At 31.5% G+C, this 27657-nt stretch overlaps 2 protein-coding genes and 1 long non-coding RNA gene across 3 annotated transcripts; 1 reads left to right on the top strand and 2 right to left on the bottom strand.

The window, feature by feature from the left end:
- Nucleotides 1-135: 135 nt before the first annotated feature.
- Nucleotides 136-10828, top strand: LOC139505217 (BRISC and BRCA1-A complex member 2-like; the record flags this gene model as incomplete). Its single annotated transcript, XM_071294976.1, has 10 exons — nucleotides 136-212; nucleotides 1195-1292; nucleotides 2100-2291; nucleotides 5794-5868; nucleotides 6330-6430; nucleotides 7164-7263; nucleotides 7745-7815; nucleotides 8161-8243; nucleotides 9167-9320; nucleotides 10353-10828. Coding segments are annotated over 10 exons (1018 nt in total), but the record flags the coding sequence as incomplete, so codon positions are not given.
- Nucleotides 10829-14567: 3739 nt separating this feature from the next.
- LOC139505215 (GDP-D-glucose phosphorylase 1-like) lies at nucleotides 14568-23493 on the bottom strand (the record flags this gene model as incomplete). The annotated part of the gene is given in 9 exon segments (XM_071294975.1): nucleotides 14568-14882; nucleotides 15997-16062; nucleotides 19249-19388; nucleotides 19714-19814; nucleotides 20323-20425; nucleotides 21155-21213; nucleotides 21665-21751; nucleotides 22623-22805; nucleotides 23394-23493. Coding segments are annotated over 9 exon segments (961 nt in total), but the record flags the coding sequence as incomplete, so codon positions are not given.
- Nucleotides 16406-17385, bottom strand: LOC139505216 (uncharacterized). Its single transcript, XR_011659609.1, has 2 exons — nucleotides 17148-17385; nucleotides 16406-16844 (listed from the first exon to the last, which is right to left on the bottom strand). It is a non-coding gene; the product is annotated as an uncharacterized lncRNA (long non-coding RNA).
- Nucleotides 23494-27657: the final 4164 nt, after the last annotated feature.

The raw sequence follows: 27657 nt of genomic DNA, 5'->3' as shown, positions 1-27657 counted from the left end.
AAATGTCCTTTACAGAACCATGTTCAGGACTACAAATTTTAGGTTTTATTTACAATTATGTTGTCAAAGATTTCTTAAATAGAGTTCTTACATAAACATTTAGAATTAATGTTTATTATTTTTTATTTTTTACAGATCTGTGTCATTCATTGCTGGTTGTGAAGGAGACAGATTTAAAGTACTATTGCCTTATGCTGGACAGACTTTAACATGTAAATATCCATCATGTCCATATTTGAAACAAACAAAAACACTAGACTTGTTCACACATACATGCACATTCTTATATGTATATCATGTATATCAATAAATTTAATATTTGTAGCTGCACAACAAACAAAATATTTTTTAGCCTAGTACGCTGTTGCATGTACATGTCAAGTAAAATATTTGCTTTTTAAGTTACTGGGTACAAATAACCAAAAAAGACATTAGATAGATATTAGAAGTAGTATATGGATACAACAGCTTACCAAAAAGAATCATAGGAGATGCTGGATGTATACATCAATGAGAAAGCAAATATGTATATATATGACAAAGAAAATAACAGAAGACACTTAGAAGTCATCCTACAGTCTTCTTCATGTCAAACTCTATGTAGAGTCTTGACTAGCTAAGTTTGAATAAATTAAACAAAAGATCTGCTGTGTACACTGAAATTGTGACAAAATGCTCAAAATAACAATTAAAAACCATTAGACTTCATATGTATGACATAAGACAGGCACTGACTGCACTATATACACATGTATTAGACTTATCACAGAATATTATTACAGGAATGTGCAAACATATACCTTAATGGGTTTCTATAATTGTATATTGACATCAAGATAGTAGAAAAGTTCAATTATCGCTATTTTACGAAATTTTCCTTTGATCTTACTGACTGATAAATTTCTTTCTCAGCAATGTCGAGTAATATGAAAAATTATCGCTAAAAACTAAGGGAGCATGTGCTATTGTTAATGAAATTAACATGAAATTAACAATGTTGTTATATGTAAAATAGTGATCAACAGATTATCAATAGTCATAATCTCAACTTGATTTTCACTTTCAAAGTACTGGCTCAAGCAAGAAATCAATCTTGTTGAGATGATCAACAATATTCTATCATTATCCCATATATTCAGCCACAAAAATCCTTTTTCTTTATAAAAAATATTTACTTAAAATAATTCTTTTCAGGGGAGGTAATATTTGATAAATATAGTCCAGAAGAATCACCAGATTTTATTTTTGGATCAGAAGACACAGATTTTTCACCTGATATAGCTGATATTAAGGTTTGTCTTGCAGATATCAATAAAACAAAAACATAAAATAATTTTTGAAATCATTACACAATGTACAAATGTATCTACATGAATACATCGCCTTAGTATATGTGTTCATATGTGTCATTTTAAACTGCACACAAAACAATTTTACAAATGAAATGCATATATTTGATTTGATAAGTGATATGAAAAATATGTCAGTTTTTGTAGAAATGCGTGAGTATACTTATTTAAAAATTAAAAATGCTTGGTAAGCAAACAACCTGTTAAAATTCCTTTGTAGGAAAGCTTTTTTTACAAAAATCCTAAACAAAGTTCCGATGTCATCATTATATACAAGTATGAGTATAAAGCTAGATTGTGATATATATCAAAAGTAGGATTGTCTGTTTACACAATTAATGACAATTATCTCAAGAATCTGCTTATTATCTAACTTTCAATGGAATAACTTTCATGAAAATCAGAAAAATGACTTAAAGACATAGAAACTTTTTCATAAAAATTGTCAAATGTGTCAGAGGAAAAGTCATTCAGATACAAAAATGTATCACCATGTATGAATGCCAATAGGTCTTGAAAGAATATTACTTGATTTAATATAAATTACAGGAGATGTGGGGCGGGGATCAATGAAACAACAACCCAATTACACAAAAACGCAAAAGACATCTAGTCAACATACTTTCTTCAACTAAATAAAAATGGTTATAGAAAATGTAAAGTACACTTCATTGTCTGTTTTTGACCATATTGACATGTAAATTCAGGTATTTACTTTTCGCATAGTGATATATATGTATCTATTTATAGACATTAGTAGATTGGGATTATCATAATCCTTATGCCCTGCTCCAAGTTATAGAAGAACTTCTAAGAATGTATAAGGCCCACCAGGAGCGTATAGTAGAAGCTTATGACAGATTACAATTTGAATATTCATCACTAGTTAACCAATCAGATATCACCTCACAGCATGTGGAAGTACATATACTTAGGTTTGAGGTAAGTTGTAATTACAATTTGAATATTCATCACTAGTTAACCAATCAGATATCACCTCACAGCATGTGGAAGTACATATACTTAGGTTTGAGGTAAGTTGTAATTACAATTTGAATATTCATCACTAGTTAACCAATCAGATATCACCTCACAGCATGTGGAAGTACATATACTTAGGTTTGAGGTAAGTTGTAATTACAATTTGAATATTCATCACTAGTTAACCAGTCAGATATCACCTCACAACATGTAGAAGCACATATACTTAGGTTTGAGGTAAGTTGTAATTACAATTTGAATATGCATCACTAGTTAACCAATCAGATATCACCTCAAAACATGTAGAAGTACATATACTTAGGTTTGAGGTAAGTTGTAATTACAATTTGAATATTCATCACTAGTTAACCAATCAGATATCACCTCACAACATGTGGAAGTACATATACTTAGGTTTGAGGTAAGTTGTAATTACAATTTGAATATTCATCACTAGTTAACCAATCAGATATCACCTCACAGCATGTGGAAGTACATATACTTAGGTTTGAGGTAAGTTGTAATTACAATTTGAATATTCATCACTAGTTAACCAATCAGATATCACCTCACAACATGTGGAAGTACATATACTTAGGTTTGAGGTAAGTTGTAATTACAATTTGATTATTCATCACTAGTTAACCAGTCAGATATCACCTCACAACATGTAGAAATACATATACTTAGGTTTGAGGTAAGTTGTAATTGATAGAATGTAATCAGTGAAACGCAAAACAGCAGTCCCTTATAACATTTATATAAAATGAAGTATTAGTAGTTATTTATTTTTATGCCCCGTCTACGATAGTAGTAGGGGCATTATGTTTTCTGGTCTGTGCGTCCATTCGTCCGTCTGTTCGTTCGTCTTTTCGTTCGTCTGTTCGTTCGTCCGTTCGTCCGTCTGTCCCATGTCAGGTTAAAGTTTTTGGTCGAGGTAGTTTATGATGAAGTTATAGTTGCATCCATTTGTAACTTTACATACATAGTCATTATAATAGGGAATTTCTAAAAAGTACCTCAAATTTAGGTTTTGGTCCTCATTTCATGGTTCATTGAACATGAAAATGAGATTGTGTGAAACAGCTCTTTGCCAGGTTAAAGTTTTTGGTCGAGGTAGTTTATGATGAAGTTATAGTTGCATCCATTTGTAACTTTACATACATAGTCATTATGATAGGGAATTTCTAAAAAGTACCTCAAATTTAGTTTTTTGGTCCTCATTTCATGGTTCATTGAACATGAAAATGAGATTGTGTGAAACAGCTCTTTGCCAGGTTAAAGTTTTTGGTCGAGGTAGTTTATGATGAAGTTATAGTTGCATCCATTTGTAACTTTACATACATAGTCATTATGATAGGGAATTTCTAAAAAGTACCTCAAATTTAGTTTTTATGCCCCACCTACGATAGTAGAGGGGCATTATGTTTTCTGGTCTGTGCGTCCGTTCGTCCGTCTGTTCGTTCGTTCGTTCGTTCGTCTGTTCGTTCGTCCGTCTGTCCCGCTTCAGGTTAAAGTTTTTGGTCAAGGTAGTTTTTGATGAAGTTGAAGTCCAATCAACTTGAAACTTAGTATACATGTGCCCTATGATATGATCTTTCTAATTTAAATGCCAAATTAGAGTTTTGACCCCAATTTTACGGTTCACTGATAGAAAATGGTAGTGCAAATTTCAGGTTAAAGTTTTTGGCTTCAGGTTAAAGTTTTTGGTCAAGGTAGTTTTTGATGAAGTTGAAGACCAATCAACTTGAAACTTAGTATACATGTGCCCTATGATATGATCTTTCTAATTTAAATGCCAAATTAGAGTTTTGACCCCAATTTTACGGTTCACTGAACATAGAAAATGATAGTGCAAATTTCAGGTTAAAGTTTTTGGCTTCAGGTTAAAGTTTTTGGTCAAGGTAGTTTTTGATGAAGTTGAAGTCCAATCAACTTGAAACTTAGTATACATGTGCCCTATGATATGATCTTTCTAATTTAAATGCCAAATTAGAGTTTTGACCCCAATTTTACGGTTCACTGAACATAGAAAATGATAGTGCAAATTTCAGGTTAAAGTTTTTGGTCAAGGTAGTTTTTGATGAAGTTGAAGTCCAATCAACTTGAAACTTAGTATACATGTGCCCTATGATATGATCTTTCTAATTTAAATGCCAAATTAGAGTTTTGACCCCAATTTTACGGTTCACTGAACATAGAAAATGATAGTGCAAATTTCAGGTTAAAGTTTTTGGCTTCAGGTTAAAGTTTTTGGTCAGGTAGTTTTTGATGAAGTTGAAGTCCAATCAACTTGAAACTTAGTATACATGTGCCCTATGATATGATCTTTCTAATTTAAATGCCAAATTAGAGTTTTGACCCCAATTTTACGGTTCACTGAACATAGAAAATGATAGTGCAAATTTCAGGTTAAAGTTTTTGGTCAAGGTAGTTTTTGATAAAGTAGAAGTCCAATCAACTTGAAACTTAGTATACATGTTCCCTTTGATAAGATCATTCTAATTTTAATGCCAAATTAGAGAATTTATTCCAATTTCACAGTCCTTTAAACATAGAAAATGATAGTGTGAGTGGGGCATCCGTGTACTGTGGACACATTCTTGTTATGCTTTCTTTTAAAACTATTTTGATTTAGTTTTAATCCCAAGATTTTAAAACATAGTGTGTTATAAAAAAGAAGGTAGAAAATAAAAATTATCTTAGAATGAAATTCAAAACAGTGTAGCTGTGGCCATTGATTGACACATTTTAAAAAATCATCCATTGACTGGGACAATTAAGGTGAACGTTTGTATGTAACGACCAATGCTCACTATGTACTTTTTAAAGACACTTAAACTATGGGGTCACCAAAGGTTTCCAACACCTAAATAAAGTAATTCGAAAAATTAATCAGAAATAACACGATATTTTGATTTATATCAATTATATATATCAAAACACAAAGGTTATTCCTGATTAATTTTTCGAATTATTTTATAATTAAAGGCGTTATGAAACCTTTGGTGTCCCCACAGTTTAAATGTCTATCCTAGGTACGTCGTGAACAGTGGTCGTTACAGACAAACGTTCACGTAAATTGTCCCAGTCAATGGATGATTAAAAGTCTTAGAAACAAATGAGGTTACAATTAAGACAATGTTAGAGATGGCAAATCATCTGAATGTAATTGTAAACTGATTTTGGTGTGTTGAATTATCTCAATAAGTTTGGCGAAGTATGCAAGTGTAACAGAACAATTGTATGTTTTGCCTCATTTTCTTATTTTCATTTTTCCTGTAAATGCATTTATAGAAGAAAAAATATGATGTCAATAGGTTTTTGAAATCATTGTGCAGAAACAACAAACTGGTATTAACCTTTGAACTTAGAACTTGACATATGACCATGTTTAATGATTGATACTTAAACAGAGCCTTCCAAATTCATATGAAATTATTTTTACACTTATTTTTTTCAGTCAAAAGTTGGACCAATTAGCTTTTTAATCAGATTACCAGTAGATTTTACCAGAATACCTCCATTTTTATCAAAGGTAAGTTTGGAATAATATTGTACTAAATAAATATTTATATTCTTGACTATTCTTTCCTTTGTTGATCATGAGAATTGCAGAACTCTAAAAAAATGTTTGTATTTTTTTAGCGTTGTTGATTTTTGTTTCCCAAAAGTGACTTAATATGTAAAGTATAGTTTCTACTTTAGTAGGAGATAATGTTGAATTAATCCTTTGTTGTTTAATATTAAATTTAAATATATTTATCCTTCAGTTTCTTATTTTCAAATGTTCACTTTAGCCTTCATAAGAAAGATGAAATTTTAGGTCTTTTGTGTACTAGATGGTGGTATAATTTTCATCAATCAAACTATAAATAAGTAAGAAAAAGGAAGAGGATACAAGTGTAACAAGTTAAATGAAGAAGCTCACAGTGGTGGTTCCTGATTTGAAGAAGTGAGATTTGCATATTTTTTATATTAATCATATCTGTATTTTAGGATAATCCTGGTGAAGATTCAGCCATCCTCCTCATAAGTTTTCTGTCTCCATCAAGTTCAAAGATCACACCACAGTTATATTTATCACCAAAAGTTGAGCAGTAAGTGACTTCATTATTAAAAAAATGTGTGGAAAAATGTAGGATTATCTACCCTTGATTCCAAAATTTTGATTTTTATATTGGAAGATTAGCAGTTTAGAATAACCTGATCTTTGAATTAAAAAAAACAAGAATGTGTCCATAGTACACGGATGCCCCACTCCCATTATCATTTTCTATGTTCAGTGGACCGTGAAATTGGGATAAAAAATATAATTTGGCGTTTAAATTAGAAAGATTATAACCTAAGGAACATGTGTACAAAGTTTCAAGTTGATTGGACTTCAACTAAATCACAAACTCTTGACCAAAAACTTTAACCTGAAACTTGCACTATCATTTTCTATGTTCAGTGGACCGTGACATTGGGGTCAAAAGTCTAATTTGGCAATTAAATTAGAAAGATCATATCAAAGGGAACATGTGTATTAAGTTTGAAGTTGATTGGACTTCAACTTCATCAAAAACTACCTTGACCAAAAACTTTAACCTGAAAGAATGAACCGACGGACGGTACGACAGACGGACAGAAGGACAGACGGACGGAAGGAAGAACAGACAGATGCACAGACCAGAAAACATAATGCCCCTCTACTATTGTAGGTGGGGCATACAAATATATTCAAATGGTAAGTTAGGCTGAGGATAAGAGAAATAAATGTTTGATTCCCTTCTCAAATTAACCTCTGTAAGGGAGATAACTGCTTAATATTTCTTGTATTTTGTGTTTCAGTGCACTAGGAGGTGCAGCAAATTTAAGAATACCAGCCTTTCCATCAGATGGATGTTTGTTAGATTATGTACCAAATGTTTCTAATTTATTATCTAATAAGGTAGGAGTAGTTGTAAGATAAAATATCAGATAACTGTACAATTGAATATCTTAAAGGTTAAGATATTAAAAATGCTCTTTTTTTATGTTTTTGAAAGAAAAAAACCTCTTCCAAATGAAAATAACACTCGATATATATTAAACATTGAATAAATGTTCTGGGTTTATCTTCATTGAAAACGCACAAGCCAAAACCGTTAAAAACTAGAGATGTAGATAAAGCTATGCAGATATGCAGAAGGGTTGGAGCTATTTGATCAAAAGAGACCTAAAATAAATAGCCAAATTCAGTGATGGTCAACTTTGCCCTAGCTACAAATGTATATATAGGGAGTTTTGTGTAAAGCAAAGTCAACATACATGACATTTGCATTATTTTATCTCTTGAACTTACAAAAATTGTCACTCAGCATGAGAACATACTACTTATTTGTATTAAAATAGATTCTTTTCAGTACTGATGACTTTTTTTTTTTGGGTAGGTTGACCAAGTAGTTGCAAATTTTGAGAAAAGAAAAGAATATATCGCAGCATTTTTAAGTCATTTTGGAAGGTAGGTTTATTTATAAAAACAGTTTTAAAGGAGAGAACTCAATCTAAGAAAAATTCATGAATTTTACTATTTGAGGATATAAACCTAAAATAATGTGAATATAGAGTAAATCTGAATACAATATTTACTGTAAGCAGCTTATTTTTTCCATGATTCAGATTTATTTACATTTTGTTTGTACCATTTAGATAGTATTATTTTTTTAATGGTTAATGGTTTTGTTTGTTTTTTAAACAGATCTTTTAAGTGATATATTTGTTCGGTTCATAAAAAAAAGAAACAATGAGTACTTACCATTAATATGTACCAATATTCACAGACTATTTTATTCTGTTTATTTCACAGATCATTACTGGAATATGATGCAGATGCTTTTACAAAGATCAGCTTTTTGTTTGAATGGAATGATTTTTTCTTTATATTTTTAAGTAAGTAAAGATAACTTTTCATCATTACAATGTCAGTAGAAGTTACTCAGGTTGAACATTGTATCCTACATTGCAGAGGAAATTAAACTATGTGTGTAAAAATTCTGCCAAAACTGAAGTCAAGGCAAAATTACACCTTCTATTTTTGCCTAGTTTTTGCAGTATTTGTATCACAATCTCTCATTATATCCATTGCTGCTTTGAACAAAACAAATGAAATATTCATATTCATATTATAATAGGATCACTTTATTAATGTCAAACTCTTTTGCCTATTATAGTTTATTCCTTAGATTATTGGGGAATCCAACTCAGTTTTTCAAATAGAAGGATGGACACATAATAGTAATTGTTCATATCTTCACCCAGATAGGATGAAATATCATCATTAGTAACAGTATATTTTACACAACTAAATTTAGTGTGTCGACAAAAAAGACAACAACACTCATGTTTTTACCGCATAGTATCTGTTTATTGGGTCTACATGTTTCGCCTAATCGATAGGCATCATCAGGACAATTGTACAAAGAAATATGACAGTGAAGTATGAATTTAGCGGTTTTAACCCGAAGTGTAAGGCAGCAACCATTTGATTTTCTGGGGGGGGGGCTATGGTTTTTTTTGGAAAAAAAAGTTTGTTTCCAGGTTTTGGTGAAAAATAATTTGTTTTGGACCCTGAGTAAAAAAAATTGTTTGTTTCACCCTGAGCTGCCACTATATGTAATGCTAAAATTGAAAGAAAAAAATTGACTTCGGTTTGTCGCTAAAAAAATAGATTGTTCTTCGCCGAAGGCGAAAAAAAAAGTTTGCACAGAAAAAACATTTAGTAGAATATTGCATTCAGTTTCTAATCAAATCCAGGTGTTCTGCTAACAAAAATAAATCTAATTACTTCATCTTGGTATTTGTTTTTATTAAAGTTGATTTGCCACAGTTCTTTCCACAAGAACAACCAGAATTCAAATTCCAGTCTATTTATCATCAAGATGCCAAGCGAAAACCATTCATTCAACCATTTGGGGATTACCCATACAGTCCAAGATGGACTGGGAATGAAATGGCACAAAGAGCAAAGTAAGTAGAGTCTGACAGTATATACCAACACAGTCAGTAAGAATGTTTTTGCTATAACTGTGAACCATTAAATTTCATATGTATTTAGATTTCAAGCAAAAAGTCATGAATGTAAATGAAAAAGATTTTTACCGAAACACTAATTATTGTATTCAGTGTTTGTCACAAGTCAGTATTTGTGCAAAGCAATCTATATTTTTTTTCACAAATACAACTTACAACTCTCATTATCACCATGCGTCAATCTTGGTCACCAAACAATCTAAAGAAATGAAATCTTGAACAAAGACTATCTGGCTCTCCAGGTTGAGGATTGATGGACAGGTCGACATCCTTTCATTATAAAATAGAAGATATTGTTTCAGAAAACCAATGACATTTGCCTGTTAAGAAGTATAAGAATTTGTTTTTTTAGATATTTAAATGTCTGTTGAACAGGTTCTCTTAAGCTGTTGTAGCTCAATCTGGGTGATCAGTCAAATTGTGCTGAATTATCTCCCTTAGATAAATTATAAAAAAACTCTCAATTACGATTTAGAAGTCTAATTAAAATATTACAGACATATTTTAGAAGCACTGATGGCTTTAATTTGCAGCAAAAACAGTTTCACCCTAAAACTCATAAAAAAAAATGCATTCTTTTTGGACATTTTTTAAAAGAAGTTTTCATTTTTGCATCAATACTTTCAGAGCAGTCTAAAAAATATATACAGACATTATAAAGTCAGTATTAAGTAAATTTACTCTATAATGTCTACATATATATTTTTCGACTGTTCTTCATAGTAAAAATCCAAAATTGGAAATTTCATTTGAAAAATGTTAAAGGGAGATGATAATATTAATAGAGAAAATAAATATCAACCAAGCTATATGTTAAAGCTGAAATTGTAGCTATAGTGAACCTGTTTAAGGCTAAATTTTATAGTAAGCAGTCATTCATTAAAACAGTTATGTATTTAAATTGACAAACTGAACTGTTAGCTTTAGAGATTGTAAAAGTTTGTAAATACTGTGTATTTATATTTTCAGATCTTTTATTTTGAAGAACATCAGTGATTTTCAGAAAGCATCTGTCCACAGTGGATCATTGAACTGAAGAACACAAATTCTGATTCTATATATGGGCATAGTGTTGTTATTTTTAGTTTAAATCAGACCCAGGATTTCATTTTGATAAATTAAAGTACTGAACATCTACACAGATGGCTTTAATAATGAAAAGTGAACTTCAATCATGGTCAATTTATAAAAAAAAGTCCTGATAGAAAATGCATAAATTACTCTTCATACAATTTATTAAAGAACAAAAATGATTGATATTTTTAAAATCATATAATATATGTAGATACAATTATTCACTCATTTTCATACCTCATCAAACTGGAGTATCTGTCATTCAACAGTAAGGTACCTTAAAAATCTCTCATTTACAACCATACAATTTATATTGTCTGTTATTGTTAATTTTTAACCAGTTAAAATAAAAAAATATTATATAGATATTATTTCCAGACTTGTGTTATTTCTATCCTTCTGTCAAGCATCAATGTACCCTTAAACTATTTGTATACAGTTTTATATACTCCGGAAGGTAAAAGATCTGGATGTATGCAGATACCTTATGTTACTAATTTTCTGTCATATGAATATTGCCCTTGACCTCAATTTATCGGTTCTGCAACTGCTTATTACTAGAAATAGTGTGGTAGAGCTATAGTTGGTATATGGGTTCCTTGCAGTGTCTTCATGTCCATAAAACAGGATTCACCAAATCTCGACCTAATTTCATGGATCAGTGATCAAGGTTAAAGTTACGTCCAATTCTCAGAAACTATAATCATTAGGTGGTGTATTGAATGGTTTTATTAAAGAGGTACATGTAAGTTTTCTGGTGTCATATGACCTTGACCTCATTTGACATTTTTACATATTGTGTCTGTTTGTTTTGTTCACGCATCGGTGACAATATAATGGAATTTGATACAACTGTCATACAAGTGAGAGGTTTAGCTAGCTATAAAACCAGGTTCAATCCACCATTTTCTACATTTGAAAATGCCTGTACCAAGTCAGGAATATGACAGTTCTTGTCCATTCGTTTTTGATGCATTTTGTTATTTGATGCATTTTGTTATTTGATTTTGCCATGTGATTATGGACTTTCCGAATTGATTTTCCTCTGAGTTCAGTATTTTTGTGATTTTACTTTTTTTCATGGTTCATTGGTCAATGGTAATTTTTTGTGATTTTGTGTTATTTATTGCCATAAGCAATAGGTCAACTATTATTAATGCATGGAATAACTGTAAAGTGAATATGTTTATCAGACAAGATTAATCTTACCTTGACCTTATTGCCATGGATCCTTAAAAAATTAAGGTTTATGTGACACTTGTAGTAAATCTTTATCTTAAAGACTTTCAACATAGTCTAACAAGGACAATTAAAGCAGGCAAGACAGTTCAGTGTGTGCGCTCTTACAAACATCAGTTATCGAGAACCAATCTTTCTCTTGGTTGATCAGTTTGACAGAATATGGATTACTGCAACTTCAGGAGAAAAACACATTTTAATAGTAAGTTTTATCATGGTAATAGTAATAGGTTTCACAAAGAGTGAGAATGGGATATTGCTTGATATTAACTTGAGTTATTTAATTTCAATATAATAATAACTTAGCCTTCAGCGAGTTTATTATTACTATTTAAATTAAATAACCAGAGTTGATATCCAATTTTCACAAGTTGTTAAACCTATTTCTCTTATGGTCAATACTCTTAATGTATTAAATTAAAGATTCCATGAAATGTTGATCAAGTCTTTTGCACATGCCAGTATGACTTTATATGTCCTTTTCCAGTGTCAAACTTTAACATCAAACATTTTAAGACTTTTTATTGGCTTCAGAATGTGTGAGTATTTAGTATATTATTGAAGAAATGACATAGATGTATGTTGCCATGGACAAAATGTAGTTTTAACCTTTGAAAGTCATCAATGACATAAGGAATAGCCAATGGAAATGCTGTAATATCATCTTGTGATACTCGATTAGCCAATCAAATTAAAGAAGGCTTTTTCGTATATCATTATGTATAGTGTGATACAAAAAATATGTATTCATGCCAAAAATAGATAGCAGGCCACAACAATAAGAGAATAAACTTAATATACCTATTGAAAGCTGTATAAACTGAATCATTTGTCTAGATGTACCTGAATTTTCATTTGTAAGTCCATATGTAAAATCCATACACCTGCCTAAATACACCTTATCGCTATTTGGTCCATTCCGGGAAAAACAGTCATTTATACAACTTCCTGTTTGGGGTCACCGGCCGAAAAATGGAGGTCATCAGTAGTGAGCTGAGGGAGAATAAACTTTAGAAAGTGATCATCAAGAAACTTTGATATAGTATGATCCACTTTTTTCGAAATTAAAATTGAAGTAAAAAAATATTTTGTTTGAAGTATTTACAGTAGTTTAAACAGGTCTCATTAAAAAGTATCATGCATGGTGAATTGTTTAAACAGGGTCCCAGATAGCTTCAACTGGATGAAAAAGTTGTGTAATTTTAGAACTTATCCGGAATGGAATAAATAGCGATTAGGTGTATGGAAAGGAAAACATCTTCAGATTTGAAAGGTTTGATTTAGATGAAATCCCACTCTATTTTTCAAATATAATATTGGTAAGATGAGAAATGTTGCAGATGGTATGATATTACCCATATAGAGAGCGCATTAAAGTTTTTATATGAGTATTAAACCACTGGTCTACAATAACCAATCAACATCACATCTATAAAAATAATTTTAATCATCCCAAAAATAAAGAAAATATGACATATAAATAAATAATAAACAACAAATATATTATCTGATATACAACAAATACATCAAGGTTAATAACAGCAGTAACATGAAAAACAAAACTGTTAAAAAAGTTGTAAAAAATATAAAAAAAATTATAGAATTGCTGACAATCATATTCATATTCAAAATTTATTTACCCACTTTTGTCTACATGATAACTTAAAAAAGCATTTACTCGTATTTAATAATTCTTAAATAAAAAGATGAAAAAATGGAGATACTAAACTAGAAAACTTCCAAACCTCACCCAACCCCTAAAAAACAACTTAGGAATGCAACATTTATTTCAGTAATACTTTTCACAAATTAGGATTTAAATTGATAGCAAATATACTGGAATGTTCATGTCTTTTTTTGTGAAGAGCCCCTTGCCAAGAACACCAAATGTCCCATAGATGACCAAATAGTCACTCAAACTACCTGGTGATAGACAATTTATAACAAGACTTAATTAAAGTCTTAAAAATTTATTATCAAACTTTGGAAAAAGCAAATAGTTAGTAAGAGTATAGTATACTATGAATTTAATGGGGTATGAACTGAAGGCCTTCTCTAGTCTGTAGATGAAAATTGTTCACCAAAATCAGCAAATTTTACTCCAAACACAGAATAAATAAAGACAACAACCCTATTATGGTCACAATTTTTTAAAACTTATAAATATTATGCATATATAACTATAAATGAACACCACTTATGTTTACAATACCTAAATATATCACCAGTCTGCTCCACTGTAAATAATGATATATGATATAAATAATAATACAGATTTATGTGTATTGGTAATTGATAAGGGCTATCCCATTAAAATGTATGTTGGAGGGTAGGAAGGGAAGTTTGATTATTGAATGTGGGTCATGGATCTTTTTTCAGTATGTGTCTATTACCTTTATACAAAATTATCTAAATAAATGGCTCGGTTGTAAGGATATTTTGAAAGTCCCTTCCTACCCTCCCACATACATTTTTAAGGGATAGCCCTAACCAGCTTTGCTTCTATGTAATTCAAATTACTTTAACATTTATTATTTAACTAAGGAAGTCGATTTCAATCTTGCAGATTTTTAATATCAACAGCATTAAATTATGTCCAATGGTTGGGTTGCAGTATAAGTAGAATAACTATACATTATATCAGATTGAAAATTAATTTGTTCTTGTTACTATAACTAAGCCTCATACAAATAATATCCTTAATCTGACACAATAGATATTATGATTACATACCCGTAGCCAGGGGGGTTCAGGAGGTTTGGAAAAACTCCCCCCCCCCCCCCCCCCCCCTTGAAACCAAATAAGCACTGTTAAAGTCAACGTTCTGTTCAAATTGTGACTGTAAAAGTCGAGTTCATGAGTCCAAATAACCCCCCCCCCCCCCCCTTGGAAATTCCTGGCTACAGGCCTGGATTATTCTGAATATAATCTGATGAAAAAAAACCCAATAAAACTGAGTTTATTTCAACTGTTAGTTAAAACTTAAATCTTGTCTGCTATTAAATATCATATAACATACTTTACAGGTCATTAATTTGCACAATCATCTAAAAGTCAACTATTATTAACTAAGATACAATTTGAGTATATTGTCTTTTATATTTTTGTATTCCTCTTCAGGTAGGGCTGCTTCACGTACAGTGTCAGATATCAACTCTTCTGTCAGATCTTCATATAACTTCTCAACTGAAATAAAATATATATAATCAAAGCATTGTTGATATTATGATCATGCTGGTCTGAAATTCTTTCTGACCATACTTTTTTCAAAATGTTTTTTCTTTTCATTTCCGATCTTAGTGTAAAATGTCTGTTATTGTCCAAAGGTAGTGAATTTCACAATATTGATGCAAATAATTTACAGATCTAACATTGTTGGGTTGATGTTTAGACGAGTTGTATATATATATATATATATAAGTCTAAATTGAAAACTACGTTCAAACCTATGATTGTGTTGGATAAAAACCGCAATTTTTATACATGTGCATGTAAAACAAATTTCGATGTAGAAGGGTCTAAAAACAGCACAAACAACATTTTCCAAAAGACCAAAAAAGTGAAAAAGTATATTTAAACAAAACGCATTTGACTAACAGGTCGAACAACTGATGTTCTTTAACCCTGCTGACTGCCATTGGCGATTGCCAAATAAAATTGATCACAAGATGTAACAAAATGGATCTTAATATAAATTTAATACTAAACAGAAAAAAATTTACTTGTGGCCACAATGTTATGCCACAAACATACGGTGTCAATATTTTTTTAGTACACCGGATCTGGATTTCAACAATAAATGTCTCTTCAGTGATGTTAGGGATCGAAACGGTATTTGGAAGGCCATATACAAAGTACCCTCATTTTAAAAAAAAGTACCCTTATTTTTAGATAGACTCTTGAATTTTAAGAGTCAATATAGGATGAACGGATCATATAAACCCGGAGGAAAAATATGATACAAGCCCAAACGAAAAAATATAAACGAGTCTAAATTGAAAACTACGTACAAACCTATGATTGCGTTGGAGAAAAAACGCAATTTTTATACGTGTGCATGTAATACAAATTTTGTTGTAGAAGGGTCTAAAAACAGCACAAACAACATTTTCCAAAAGACCAAAAAAGTGAAAAAGTATATTTAAACAAAACGCATTTGACTAACAGGTCGAACAACTGATGTTCTTTAATCCTTTAGTATATATATATATTGATATTTCAATTTTACCAATTTTTTTTTATATCAATATTTTCCCTAGTTTGGGAATAAATATAAATTAAATAAGTAATATTGACTTACCTTTGATTGGCAAATGTCCAGCCAGTTCTACTACAGCTACATTAAAGGCAGCTTCTTCTTTTACACCTGAAATTACAGATAAAAAACTGCTGAAATACAAGTGTAACTGCGAGCTACTGCTCACTGATGATACCAGGCGCAAGTGGATAATGTTAATAGTGTAAAAATATGTGAGTGTTCGGTTCACAGGAAGATGTCGAGTGATGAATCTGAAAATGCATCACATGGTATAGCTGACTTATATAAACCCTCAAACCAAATTTCAGATATCCTTGCATTGCAGTTCCTGAGAATAATGCGACGAAAAATTTTCATGGGATGGACAGACTGATGGATGGACTGACGGATGGATGGACAGACAGAGGTAAAACAGTATACCAGGGATCTCCATGGCCTGTTTAACGATGGCGCCCCGCCATCGTTCAAACGTCTTGCGCCATCGTCAAATGACTCGCGCCATCGTTAAATTGTCTTGCGCCATCGTTAAATTGTCTTCCGCCATCGTTCAAAACTTCATCGTTTTTTGTAGCCCGACGCCATTTTTTTTTTATCAATTATAATCAAATGCATGTAATTGCATTACCCTTAGGCTTTTTATGTTATAATCCAATACAGTTCTAACGCCTGAGGGATATCCAGATTAAGATCGCTAATCACTTGTACCTGAGCTTGTACAGGTATATCAACAAACCTGACAGGAGAATACTATCTGAGGATAGACGATCCATTTGTCGAATTAATCAACTAAGTTTCAGCAAATGATTATTATAATTTAGATTAAATAAATAAATTAATAATCCAGTTACAAAGAAAACAGTTTAACAAGTCGAACACGTGCTTTATTTTGACTTACGAAATCAGCATCCCCCTTTTTTAAGTAAAAAAATAAGACGCAAATCAGTAAATATTATTTCATTGCAAATAACTCGAGTACTGCTGTAACAATAATTTAGAATTACTTTAAAAGTTTAAAAGTAAAAACTCAAATATTTCCTGTAAAGAAATATCGTATCGTAATTCCGAATTCATTACGTATATCACAATCAAATTGATACATCCGCGGTTCCGGTTTCTATTCAGACTCGAAAGATGCATTTTGCACAGCATCAATTTGCCAGATAAAGTCATTAAAAACCTTTTCATTTGTCAACGTTTGCTTTACAAATCTCTTTAACCTTTTACATAACCCGTACGAATCGTTTTGTTGTTGCTGCAAATCAGCCATACCGGTAATGGGTTCTGAATTTGACAGTGTCCATGAAAAATAAGCTTCACATCATATGATTTTTAACCCCCATAACAATTACCAAAAATACAAGAAATCTACATGGGGCCCTTCATGACAGCTTTTGGTCATTCTCGACTTAAAGGGGACCATGAAGACTTGGCATTTGAATGACGGTCATAAATGAAAATATTAATACTTCTAATTCTATAATGAAAATTCAAATAAATATAATTTAAATAAGCAATGAATTAGCATGTTCACCATTCCTTGTATGGAGGGATAAAATACTTCCGATCGCGCTACACTGTACAGCATAGACACGGTTTGTAATGGTGAAAGTTCCTCCATCGTTCAATTTTCATCCATGGAGATCACTGTATACCCCCCTCCTTTTTTGAAAGCAGGGGTATAATAATTATTTAATACATGAGTGCACACACTGAAATGTCTCGCCTTCTATACTAATCATTGATATTATGTTGATAGTCCTAAGTATAAAGCTAAGCTTTATTACAACTGTCACATACTTAACACTGTGCAATGAACCATGAAAATGAGGTCAGTGTCAAATAAAACCTGCGCAACTGACATAAAGATCATAAAATATTTCCATACACCAAATATAGTTGACCTATGGCATACAGTATTAGATAAAAAGACCGAAACTCAAAAACTTAACTTTGACCACTGAACCATGAAAATGAGGTCAAGGTCACATGACATCTGCCCGCTAGACATGTACACCTTACAATCATTCCATACAACAAATATAGTAGACCTATTGCATATAGTATGAGAAAAATAGACCAAAACACAAAAATTTAACCATAACCACTGAACCATGAAAATGAGGTCAAGGTCAGATGACACCTGCCAGTTGGACATGTACACCTTACAGTCCTTCCATACACCGAATATACTAGCCCTATTGCTTATAGTATCTGAGATATGGACTTGACCACCAAAACTTAACCTTGTTCACTGATCCATGAAATGAGGTCGAGGTCAAGTGAAAACTGTCTGACAGACATGAGGACCTTGCAAGGTACGCACATATTAAATATAATTATCCTATTACTTATAATAAGAGAGAATTCAACATTACAAAAAATTTGAACTTTTTTTTCAAGTGGTCAATGAACCATGAAAATGAGGTCAAGGACATTGGACATGTGACTGACGGAAACTTCGTAACATGAAGCATCTATATACAAAGTATGAAGCATCCAGGTCTTCCACCTTCTAAAATATAAAGCTTTTAAGAAGTGAGCTAACACCGCTGCCGCCGCCGCCGCCGTAGCCGCCGGATCACTATCCCTATGTCGAGCTTTCTGCAACAAAAGTTGCAGGCTCGACAATACTGTTTGAAAGTATAGCAGGTACTGATATAATTATGTTTTTTTTTTATTCAAATGCATTTCCTATCAGCTGGAACTACACTTTAACATAATTACTATCACTTAATACTGTAAATTCAGAAATAATGCGACAGTACCTGGTTCGCAATAATAAAAGATTGCATTAAAATTTTCAGCAGTGATTTTTTATTCATATTTTTTTGACAATTGCATTAATTAAGGTCTATTTAGCATTTTTGCCAGGACTAGTGGTTGGTCACGGATTCACAATGGTAAATACATGCATTGATTTTTGATATTTACAGTAGCAGGAGCCAGTTTGCCTTGTATCATCTTTCTTTTGTCATATTTCAGACATCCTTTATATAAAGGTCCCTATTGGTCTTTTTCTGTGTTGAAATTTATCATCAATTATTTTTAAATCTATCATGACAAATTGCAGATAAAGAACATTTCTCTTATTTGACCTTCACCAGTAAGCTCCCAGTTTCCTGCTTCCCTCTGCATTGAATGTCTTGCCAAGTAATAATTTTTAAATCAAATTGTTTGACACAATGCAAATTGCTGGCCCTGACAGTACTTCTTTAGTGTTTTAGTGACAAGTCAAAACTTTATTTAATGGAATAAAACATTATGACTGAAGTCAATACTTGAACCAAATCTTACCAATGAACTTTGCCCTTGGCCACACATATATTCTGATTGTATCTTCTTTGCTATTATCACCAAATGCAGTACCTCTGGTCATGAACACATTGTGTGCTACTTCATTACTTTGTAAATATCCTGTCATTTTTATAACATCTCTGAAATAAAATAGAGAATGAAAAAATCTAGCTTTTGCAAATAAAAGAACCAAATATGAATTGTATATACATATATACCATTAAGGTCTCAAACCCTCTTACGCACTGTCCCATCTAAGAAAGAAGAAAGAAAAGAGAGAAATAAAGGGAGAAAAAAATTACATCATTTCTTTTTCTATAACAATTATTTACATGAATATAATCTAACAAATATGAAAAATAAAAACATAAATATATATATTTAATATTCTACTGCGTCTTCAACACTTTTTTTTGTATCAGTGTTGTGAAAGAAACAATATAGAGAACTAAGATAATAACTCACTTTGTTAGCTGGTCCACAGTAGTGCCAAACAATTGGAAAACAAAACCTTTACATGGAATGACATCCAATTCATACACTGGTCCCTTTAAATGTTGGACAGGCTAAAAGAGAAAAAAAAGTTTTGCTATTACATGCTTGAAACAGTGACACATGATATAACAAAAAGAATTATACTTTAATATCAAATAGATTCTTTTAAAATGACAGCAGAACATACTGTAATACAAAGCAAAAGTTATATATATCTGTTAAAATAACCTCTAAAGACTATCAAAGATAATTCTGCCCAAGTTACAATGTTTTTTCAAGGGAGACAACAATGAAAAACAAAATATGTCAAACAAATACAAAAACATTCTGATTTCAGTCGATAATATAAAATAACCAATAATGCAAAAGCAAATGATTCTACTGCAGATTAAGGATTAATTCATTCTCTTGGATTTAAGTTATTTGATTTTGTGGCTTTAGAAATCTGTGTATGTTTTTATCAAAAAATTATTATTTGTTGAACATTTATATTCATGGCTCCTTTCATTTGTACCTACAAAAATTTGTATCAAACAAATAATATAAATGAATGCACATTACATTAAGATTCCAACTTACACATTTTTCTGCAAATATTTCTTGCTCTAAGTAATATGCATGTACATGTTGATGATTAACTGAGGCAAAGGCACACAGACTGTTAAAACCAAGTCTAAATCCTCTGTAACAAAAAGCATACATGCATGTATATCACCTGCTCAAGTGATGACAATTTTACATGATGTTTGTTCGATGTCAAAAAATTGAAATCCAGGCAACGGATTATTTTTTTTGGATCTAGCCCTAAATAGAGAGTAACAAGGGAGAAACCCTTGTTGTTTTTTTTTTTAAATTCCTTGACCTTCATGTCAATGGCATGCAGGGTGTACATTTTTTGTATCCTGTGCAGATAAGTTTATAGCTAGAAACTTGACCTACTATGTGCTATCTTTGAAATAAAACAGTCCTTGCAACAGCAGCCTGAAGAAGGCCATTTCGTTAAAAAAAAAAAAGAATGGTTACATCAGTGGTTGGCACAACACATTTTTTTTTACCTTACACATCCAGGGTTAAGCATTTAGGCAGTTTTTCATTCAATACAATATTACAAGTTACATTTATTGTTACATCTCCCTCTGAGGTGGGGAGGTAGAAAGAGGTGTCACCCTGAATTCCCAGAAAAATAAAGACTGATTCCTGAAATTCTTGCAAAAATTAAGCATTCTCTCCTAGATCCCTAGAAATAAATCAATGATTCCCGAGTACCAAATATTTAGTGTACTGTAGTTCGTGAATTCCCACAAAAAGAAAGACTAAATCCAGAAGTTCTGAAAAATACCCTTCCGACCCTCTTATCTATCAAGAGGGTACTGGTATATTAGTGTCTTAAAATCAAAAGTAAGATACTTACTTATGTTTACTCAGTAGCTGACAGTTAATGGCTAGTTTAAGAGCATATTCATCTAATAGCTGAAATAGTTACAAAAAAACGCTTGAATAAATAACATTACAAGACTCAAACATTTTTTTCAATTATCAAACATACATAATGGTTTTTTCATTTTGTGAAATTTTGTACATGTATCTAATATTTTGATAAAATAACATGATTGTGCCATTTTCTAGTATGTTCAATGTAACTTTTATCTAGAGATTCTAAAACATCTGATCAACAAATATTGCTCCGACAGGTAAAACTGCTGATGTCAGAAGACATTACACATGTTTCATGTGACCTATTTTGGTTTTAACACATGTACAAGTTTAACATTTTCTAAAAAAGCTCTTGATGAAATTTGAATACAACTTACCATTTGAATACAAATTTAGAAAAATTTGGTTAGTTAAGTATATACCACAATTAGAAAAAAAAGTACTTTCATTATGACTCATAGACATAGATATAAAACTAATAACTTACTTGTGGTTTAGAAGCATCAATATCAGGACAGATCAATATATGGCCATACTCTAACGGACTTACATTTACCATTACTATATTTCTTTTCTGAAATTAAATGATGTACAATAATTTTGTGACTTCTCCTCTCGGTTCTTCATAGGGTCTATAGATGTATGTATGTTCTGTATCTACGTCTTTGAGTACAAGCACCGCCATGGTTTATGGCATGAAGGGGGACATTTCACACACTGTATTTGTACAGTTTTAATGTGAGCATTTGACTACCAAGTTCCCCAAGCTTGGCCAATACGGAAATAAAGTATTATTATTGTACTAACAAAAAGTTTTTTTGTTTTTTTTTACATCAGTAATATTTTTTTAATGTTGCATGAATGTTTGTCTTGTTTCTTTTCATCCTTGTGTTGTCTGTCTGTCTTTAATCTGTTGCCTTTGATTCCCTCTGCCTTGGTATTTTGTCCACATTTTAAGCAGACATTTTATTTTTTGCACTTGTTTCATTGTGTTTACTATAACAATATAATGTTCTTGATAGGTAATTAAGGATTTTAGGTATCCACCAAATGTCCACATAATACAGCAAATGAAAACTCTTTGTATAATCAAATTAAATGTGTCAGGGAAATAAGTTTTCAATTTCAGCAAACACACTTTGTAATGAGAGACCTTTTTTTTAGTTTTGAGGGAGGGGTTTCAATTTTTTAGTCACAAATCTGTATCATATAAAGAATTCAGCTTCTTCAGAGCTAACATAAATCATTTTCATTTAAATTCGTATATCAGGTCTCTATCATGTCTTTCAATATCTTTCTACATGTATATTGTCAATACATAAATATAAAGAAAATACACAGGTTTGTCGTAAATAAAACTGGAAATAAACAAGGGACTTTAAACAAATTTGCATCTTCAGGTTACAAAAAAATCTTCAATCATGAGCAAATATTTGAATACTTACCTCATTCTTTGAATCTGCATGACCATTACACTGCTGTTGTCCATCATTGCCTGAATTCTCTAATCTAAATATAATTTCATCTTCCTTCACTTTTGTAAAATTAAACACTTTACTGTCAAATGGTTGATTTACTATGGTAATGTTCTGAGGAGGTCTTCTTTCTGTAGCTCTCTTTACATTTAGCTGAAAGATAAGTTTGATAACAGTACAGAAAATTTTGTCTATGCAGGAATATATTTGGTCCCCTGCATGCTTTCAAATTCAAAACAAAAATTAAATAATATATGCATGTTAATGTATATATAAGTTAATGGGGAATGAGTCCATGTAATGTTATAACTTATAACTAATGAAGGGTAAAATTTGATGTTACACAAATTCATACTTGATCATCTGAGTTGCATTGTGAATAAATTTCCTAATAATAAGTAGAGGCAATTAAACCGTAGTTAGAGAAGGGAAACAAAAATTCAACATTTTTACATTTGTAAAGGGACATGCCTCTTGAACCCTAAAAGAGTTGCCACAAAAATTTACAAAAGTTACAAAGGAGTGCAATTACAAGAATATCAGTGCTTTGGGAGATAGCTCTATTAATGAAAAGGCTTGGGTCCAAGTATATAATCTATACAAAATCATATGTATCTTATAAATTTTTGACTGATATCTTGCAAAACAAAAATTATAGAAACAGTCTAAGTTTTTACATTATACAAATAGAACTTGATAACCTATGATAATACCCATAGCTAAGACAACAGCTAATTTTACCTGTGCTACATATTTCAATGAACCTGGTATAATCTTTGTTTCTACTTTGTCTAAATGATAACGGAAATGTCCATTTTTCATTTTATCATCCCAGCTCTTTCTCAATTGGATATCAAACTGAAACATAATGTATAAATATGAAGATGGAAGAAATTAAAAGACTAAAAAAAATTAAAAGGACTAGTACTGATCAACTGATCTCAATCATGTCTATGCTCCCAGGGTATTATTAACAATAGGAATATATGGCAGCTTTTCTTATACTCGTAGACAGGTGGCATAGTAAATCAAAACTGCCTCATATTTTTAGCACTTACATGTGAGTTCTCTCATACTTTAAGATTTTTTTCTGAGTCTTTGAGTTCTGAATAAAAACAATATCAATTTCACATTGGCTATGCATGGAATCGCCTTAGTCAAATTTGAGTGCTGCTACTTTGTTCCTTCATACAGTTAGTACCTTTAAATTCACTTCTCATCTAATTTATGTTTGCACATTTTTTATCATGTTTATCACGCAGACACATTTTATTTTACAAACTGTTTTATCTATACAAGTAGCTCTAACTAAGACAATGTAAGACATGAATTTAAAAGAATGCAGCCAATCCTATTCTCTTTTTTTTTTTTTTAATTTTGATCAGATAAAGACTTAAGAGTTAAGAGGACTAATTTCATTATGACTTTTTTAAATAGTGTTAATTTTTAACAGCAACAAAGTTTCAAGTAGAAATTAAACAAATATGGGCCAGCTGAAGGACACCTCCGTGTGTGGGAATTCCTCGCTGCATTGAAGACCTGTTGGTGACCTTCTGCTGTTGTCTGTTCTATGGTCGGGTTGTTGTCTCTTTAACACATTCCTTATTTCCATTCTCAATTTTATCATGAAAGCAGACAGATATCAACCCACACTTTTCATAGGTAAATTGCATTCTCAAATGTAATTTTACATCCTGTCATATAATACCCAGTGGGATTTCCAGTGACCTGGTGACACTAGAACAATAGAAAAATCACTTTTCTTATGAAAGAGATAGAAAAGGTAGAAAAACAGGAGAGACAATTTACGCATAAAAACCGATATGCATAGGGATGAATATCTCTTAAAACACAAAACTATTATATAACTTTTATACAACCACTATAAATAAAGTATATGCTAAAGCTAAATTTGTTAATATATGAATTTTTAATTGCCAAACATGCTGTTAATTGAACAATCTATTGTGCAACATAGGGCTGTGTAAAAAACCGCCAGATTTGACTGCATATATTCTTTTTTTTTGAAAAAAATATATATCAAACCTTAATAATGCAGCTTTCTGAGTATCCAATTTATAACGTGTTCCGAAATGTAGTTTCGTCACAAGAATTTTTCAAAGTTAGGTCATTTTGTCTATATGAATGTCGGTAAATTCGTATGATCGAGCACACCGACAAGTGTATCGTTGGGACAACTCGATATAATGTAATCAATATACGTGACAAATTACCTAATGTGAAGTTTATTAAAATCATCATAACATATAATTGATCAACACATTATATTTTAAAAACATGAGTCCTATAATATAAGACTTTAGAGGTTCATATCATTTACATTCAACGTTTTTATTGGAATTTTTTTTACTACAATGTAACCTCGAGGTTAAACGTTGGTAGTAAAAAAAAATCCCAGAAAAATGTTGATTGATATTGTAAATGATATGAACCTTCGAATTCTTATAATATCGGAATAGAAAATATGTGATCCGAATTAACCATGCACGTGTATTGAAGAAGACTTTGCACTTTTATGAAGTACAGGGGGTAAGGTGTTTTTCTTAAACAATATTATGATCCCAAATTTGAGGAATTTTGTTGGCAATACTTTTAAAGAAACACTACATATAGGAAAGTATACTTAGTATGTTAAATCTCAATGTATTATTATTATGAAACAAGAGTGCACACACAGAAATGTCTCGCCTTCTTTACTAATCATTGATATTATGTTGATACTCCTAAATCTAAAGCTTTATTACAACTGTCACATAGACTTAACATGAACCATGAAAATGAGGTCAAGGTCAGTTGAACCATATGCCAGGCAGACATGTACAGCTAACAATGCTTCCATACAACAAATATAGTTGACCTATTGCTTATAGTTTAAGAAAATAAACCAAAACACAAAAACTTAACACTGAGCAATGAACCTTGAAAACCAGGTCAAGGTCAAATTAAACCTGCACGACTGACATATAGATCATAAAATATTTCCATACACAAAATATAGTTGACCTATGACATATAGTATTAGATAAAAAGACCAAAACTCAAAAACTTAACTTTGACCACTGAACCATGAAAATGAGGTCAAGGTCAGATGACATCTGCCCGCTAGACATGTACACCTTACAATCATTCCATACAACAAATATAGTAAACCTATTGCATAAAGTATGAAAAACAGACCAAAACACAAAAACTTAACTATAACCACTGAACCATGAAAATGAGGTCAAGGTCAGATGACATCTGCCCGCTAGACATGAACACCTTACAATCATTCCATACAACATATATAGTATACCTATTGCATAAAGTATGAGAAAAACAGACCGAAACACAAAAACTTAACTATAACCACTGAACCATGAAAATGAGGTCAAGGTCAGATGACACCTGCCAGTTGGGCATGTATACCTTACAGTCCTTCCATACACTGAATATACTAGACCTATTGCTTATAGTATCTGAGATATGGACTTGACCACCAAAACTTAACCTTGTTCACTGATCCATGAAATGAGGTTGAGGTCAAGTGAAAACTGTCTGACGGGCATGAGGACCTTGCAAGGTACGCACATACTAAATATAGTTATCCTATTACTTACAGTAAGAGAGAATTTAACATTGCAAAAAATCTGAACTTTTTTTTCAAGTGGTCACTGAACCATGAAAATGAGGTCAAGGACAATGGACATGTGACTGACGGAAACTTAGTAACATGAGGCATCTATATACAAAATATGAAGCATCCAGGTCTTCCACCTTCTAAAATATATAGCTTTTAAGAAGTGAGCTAACACCGCCGCCGCCGGATCACTATCCCTTTGTCGAGCTTTCTGCAACAAAAGTTGCAGGCTCGACAAAAACCTTCCCCCTCCCCCGGTTTGGCATGTAATGGTTGAAACCTTTGTCTTGCAAAACAGCCAAGATTTACAAAACATTTCCAACAAAAACCTTCAGTTGGGCATTCTGACTGGAATCTAATTATCTCTACTGATAAACAATGCAACACTAATGACACATTTAAGTTTTGGAAGGATTTTATTCACAAAGAATGCTTGTCATTGATGTACATTTCTATGCTCTTGTCTTTTCGGAGTTTATATTGGAAATTAAATTGTTGCATGAAAGAGTCTAGCTCCACATTCCTATGCATATGATTGTCATATGTACGTGAGAATCATTCCATAAAACATCCGTTTGATATCCTTTCAATGCCAGACACTGTATAGTGTGGAAAATGTGGCTAAACTTGTGGTGGATCAGACACTTGAATCTTACATCGCTATTGATGTTGAGCAATTAGTTTAACGGGCTATCCGGAACTGTTAGATTTTATGACAGTCTTCCTTCCATACAGATCATCACTGCAAAATAATTTGAACATTCAATTAGGTGATTATAATATTATTTGGCAATCCAAAGAGAACCTGAAAATATTAGACCAACGTACGTTTGAACAGAGATGCTAAAAAAAACTTGAAATCCCCCCAAAAAACCCCAGCCATTTTACTTTACAATCAAATTGAAAAAGTAGTTAGTTGCATGTCCCATCATCCTTTGGTTGTAGAACCCAGATAAATATAATCTAAATTTCGTAGCATTTTCACCACCCCCCTTTTTTTTAACTGAATTTGTTCAAGGTATAGTGGTTTTACCCCTTTTCAGATTTCAGTATGTCATGTTGTAAATATTTTATAAATTAGATGAATTTCTAGTAAGTTTCTACGATATTCTTTATCATTTGACAAAATACTATGCATCTGAATTAAATTGTTTACTATTTGTAAAAGCGCGCCTTCTTATACTTGAATTTACCTCCCATTATTTCACATAGCAACACAAATTAAAAACTGACAATCTTTGCTGCATATCAATTTTTTTCCCCAATAAAAATATATATCATGCAACATAATTGAATTTACAAATTGGGAGAAAATCAAGGTGTTCCGACCATTGGATCGTATTTAAAAAAAATAATGAAAGGATG

Source organism: Mytilus edulis, unplaced genomic scaffold (genome assembly GCF_963676685.1).
Source record: "Mytilus edulis unplaced genomic scaffold, xbMytEdul2.2 SCAFFOLD_1133, whole genome shotgun sequence".
Lineage (NCBI taxonomy): Eukaryota > Metazoa > Mollusca > Bivalvia > Mytilida > Mytilidae > Mytilus > Mytilus edulis.
This window is presented reverse-complemented; position numbering and strand designations above follow the sequence as displayed.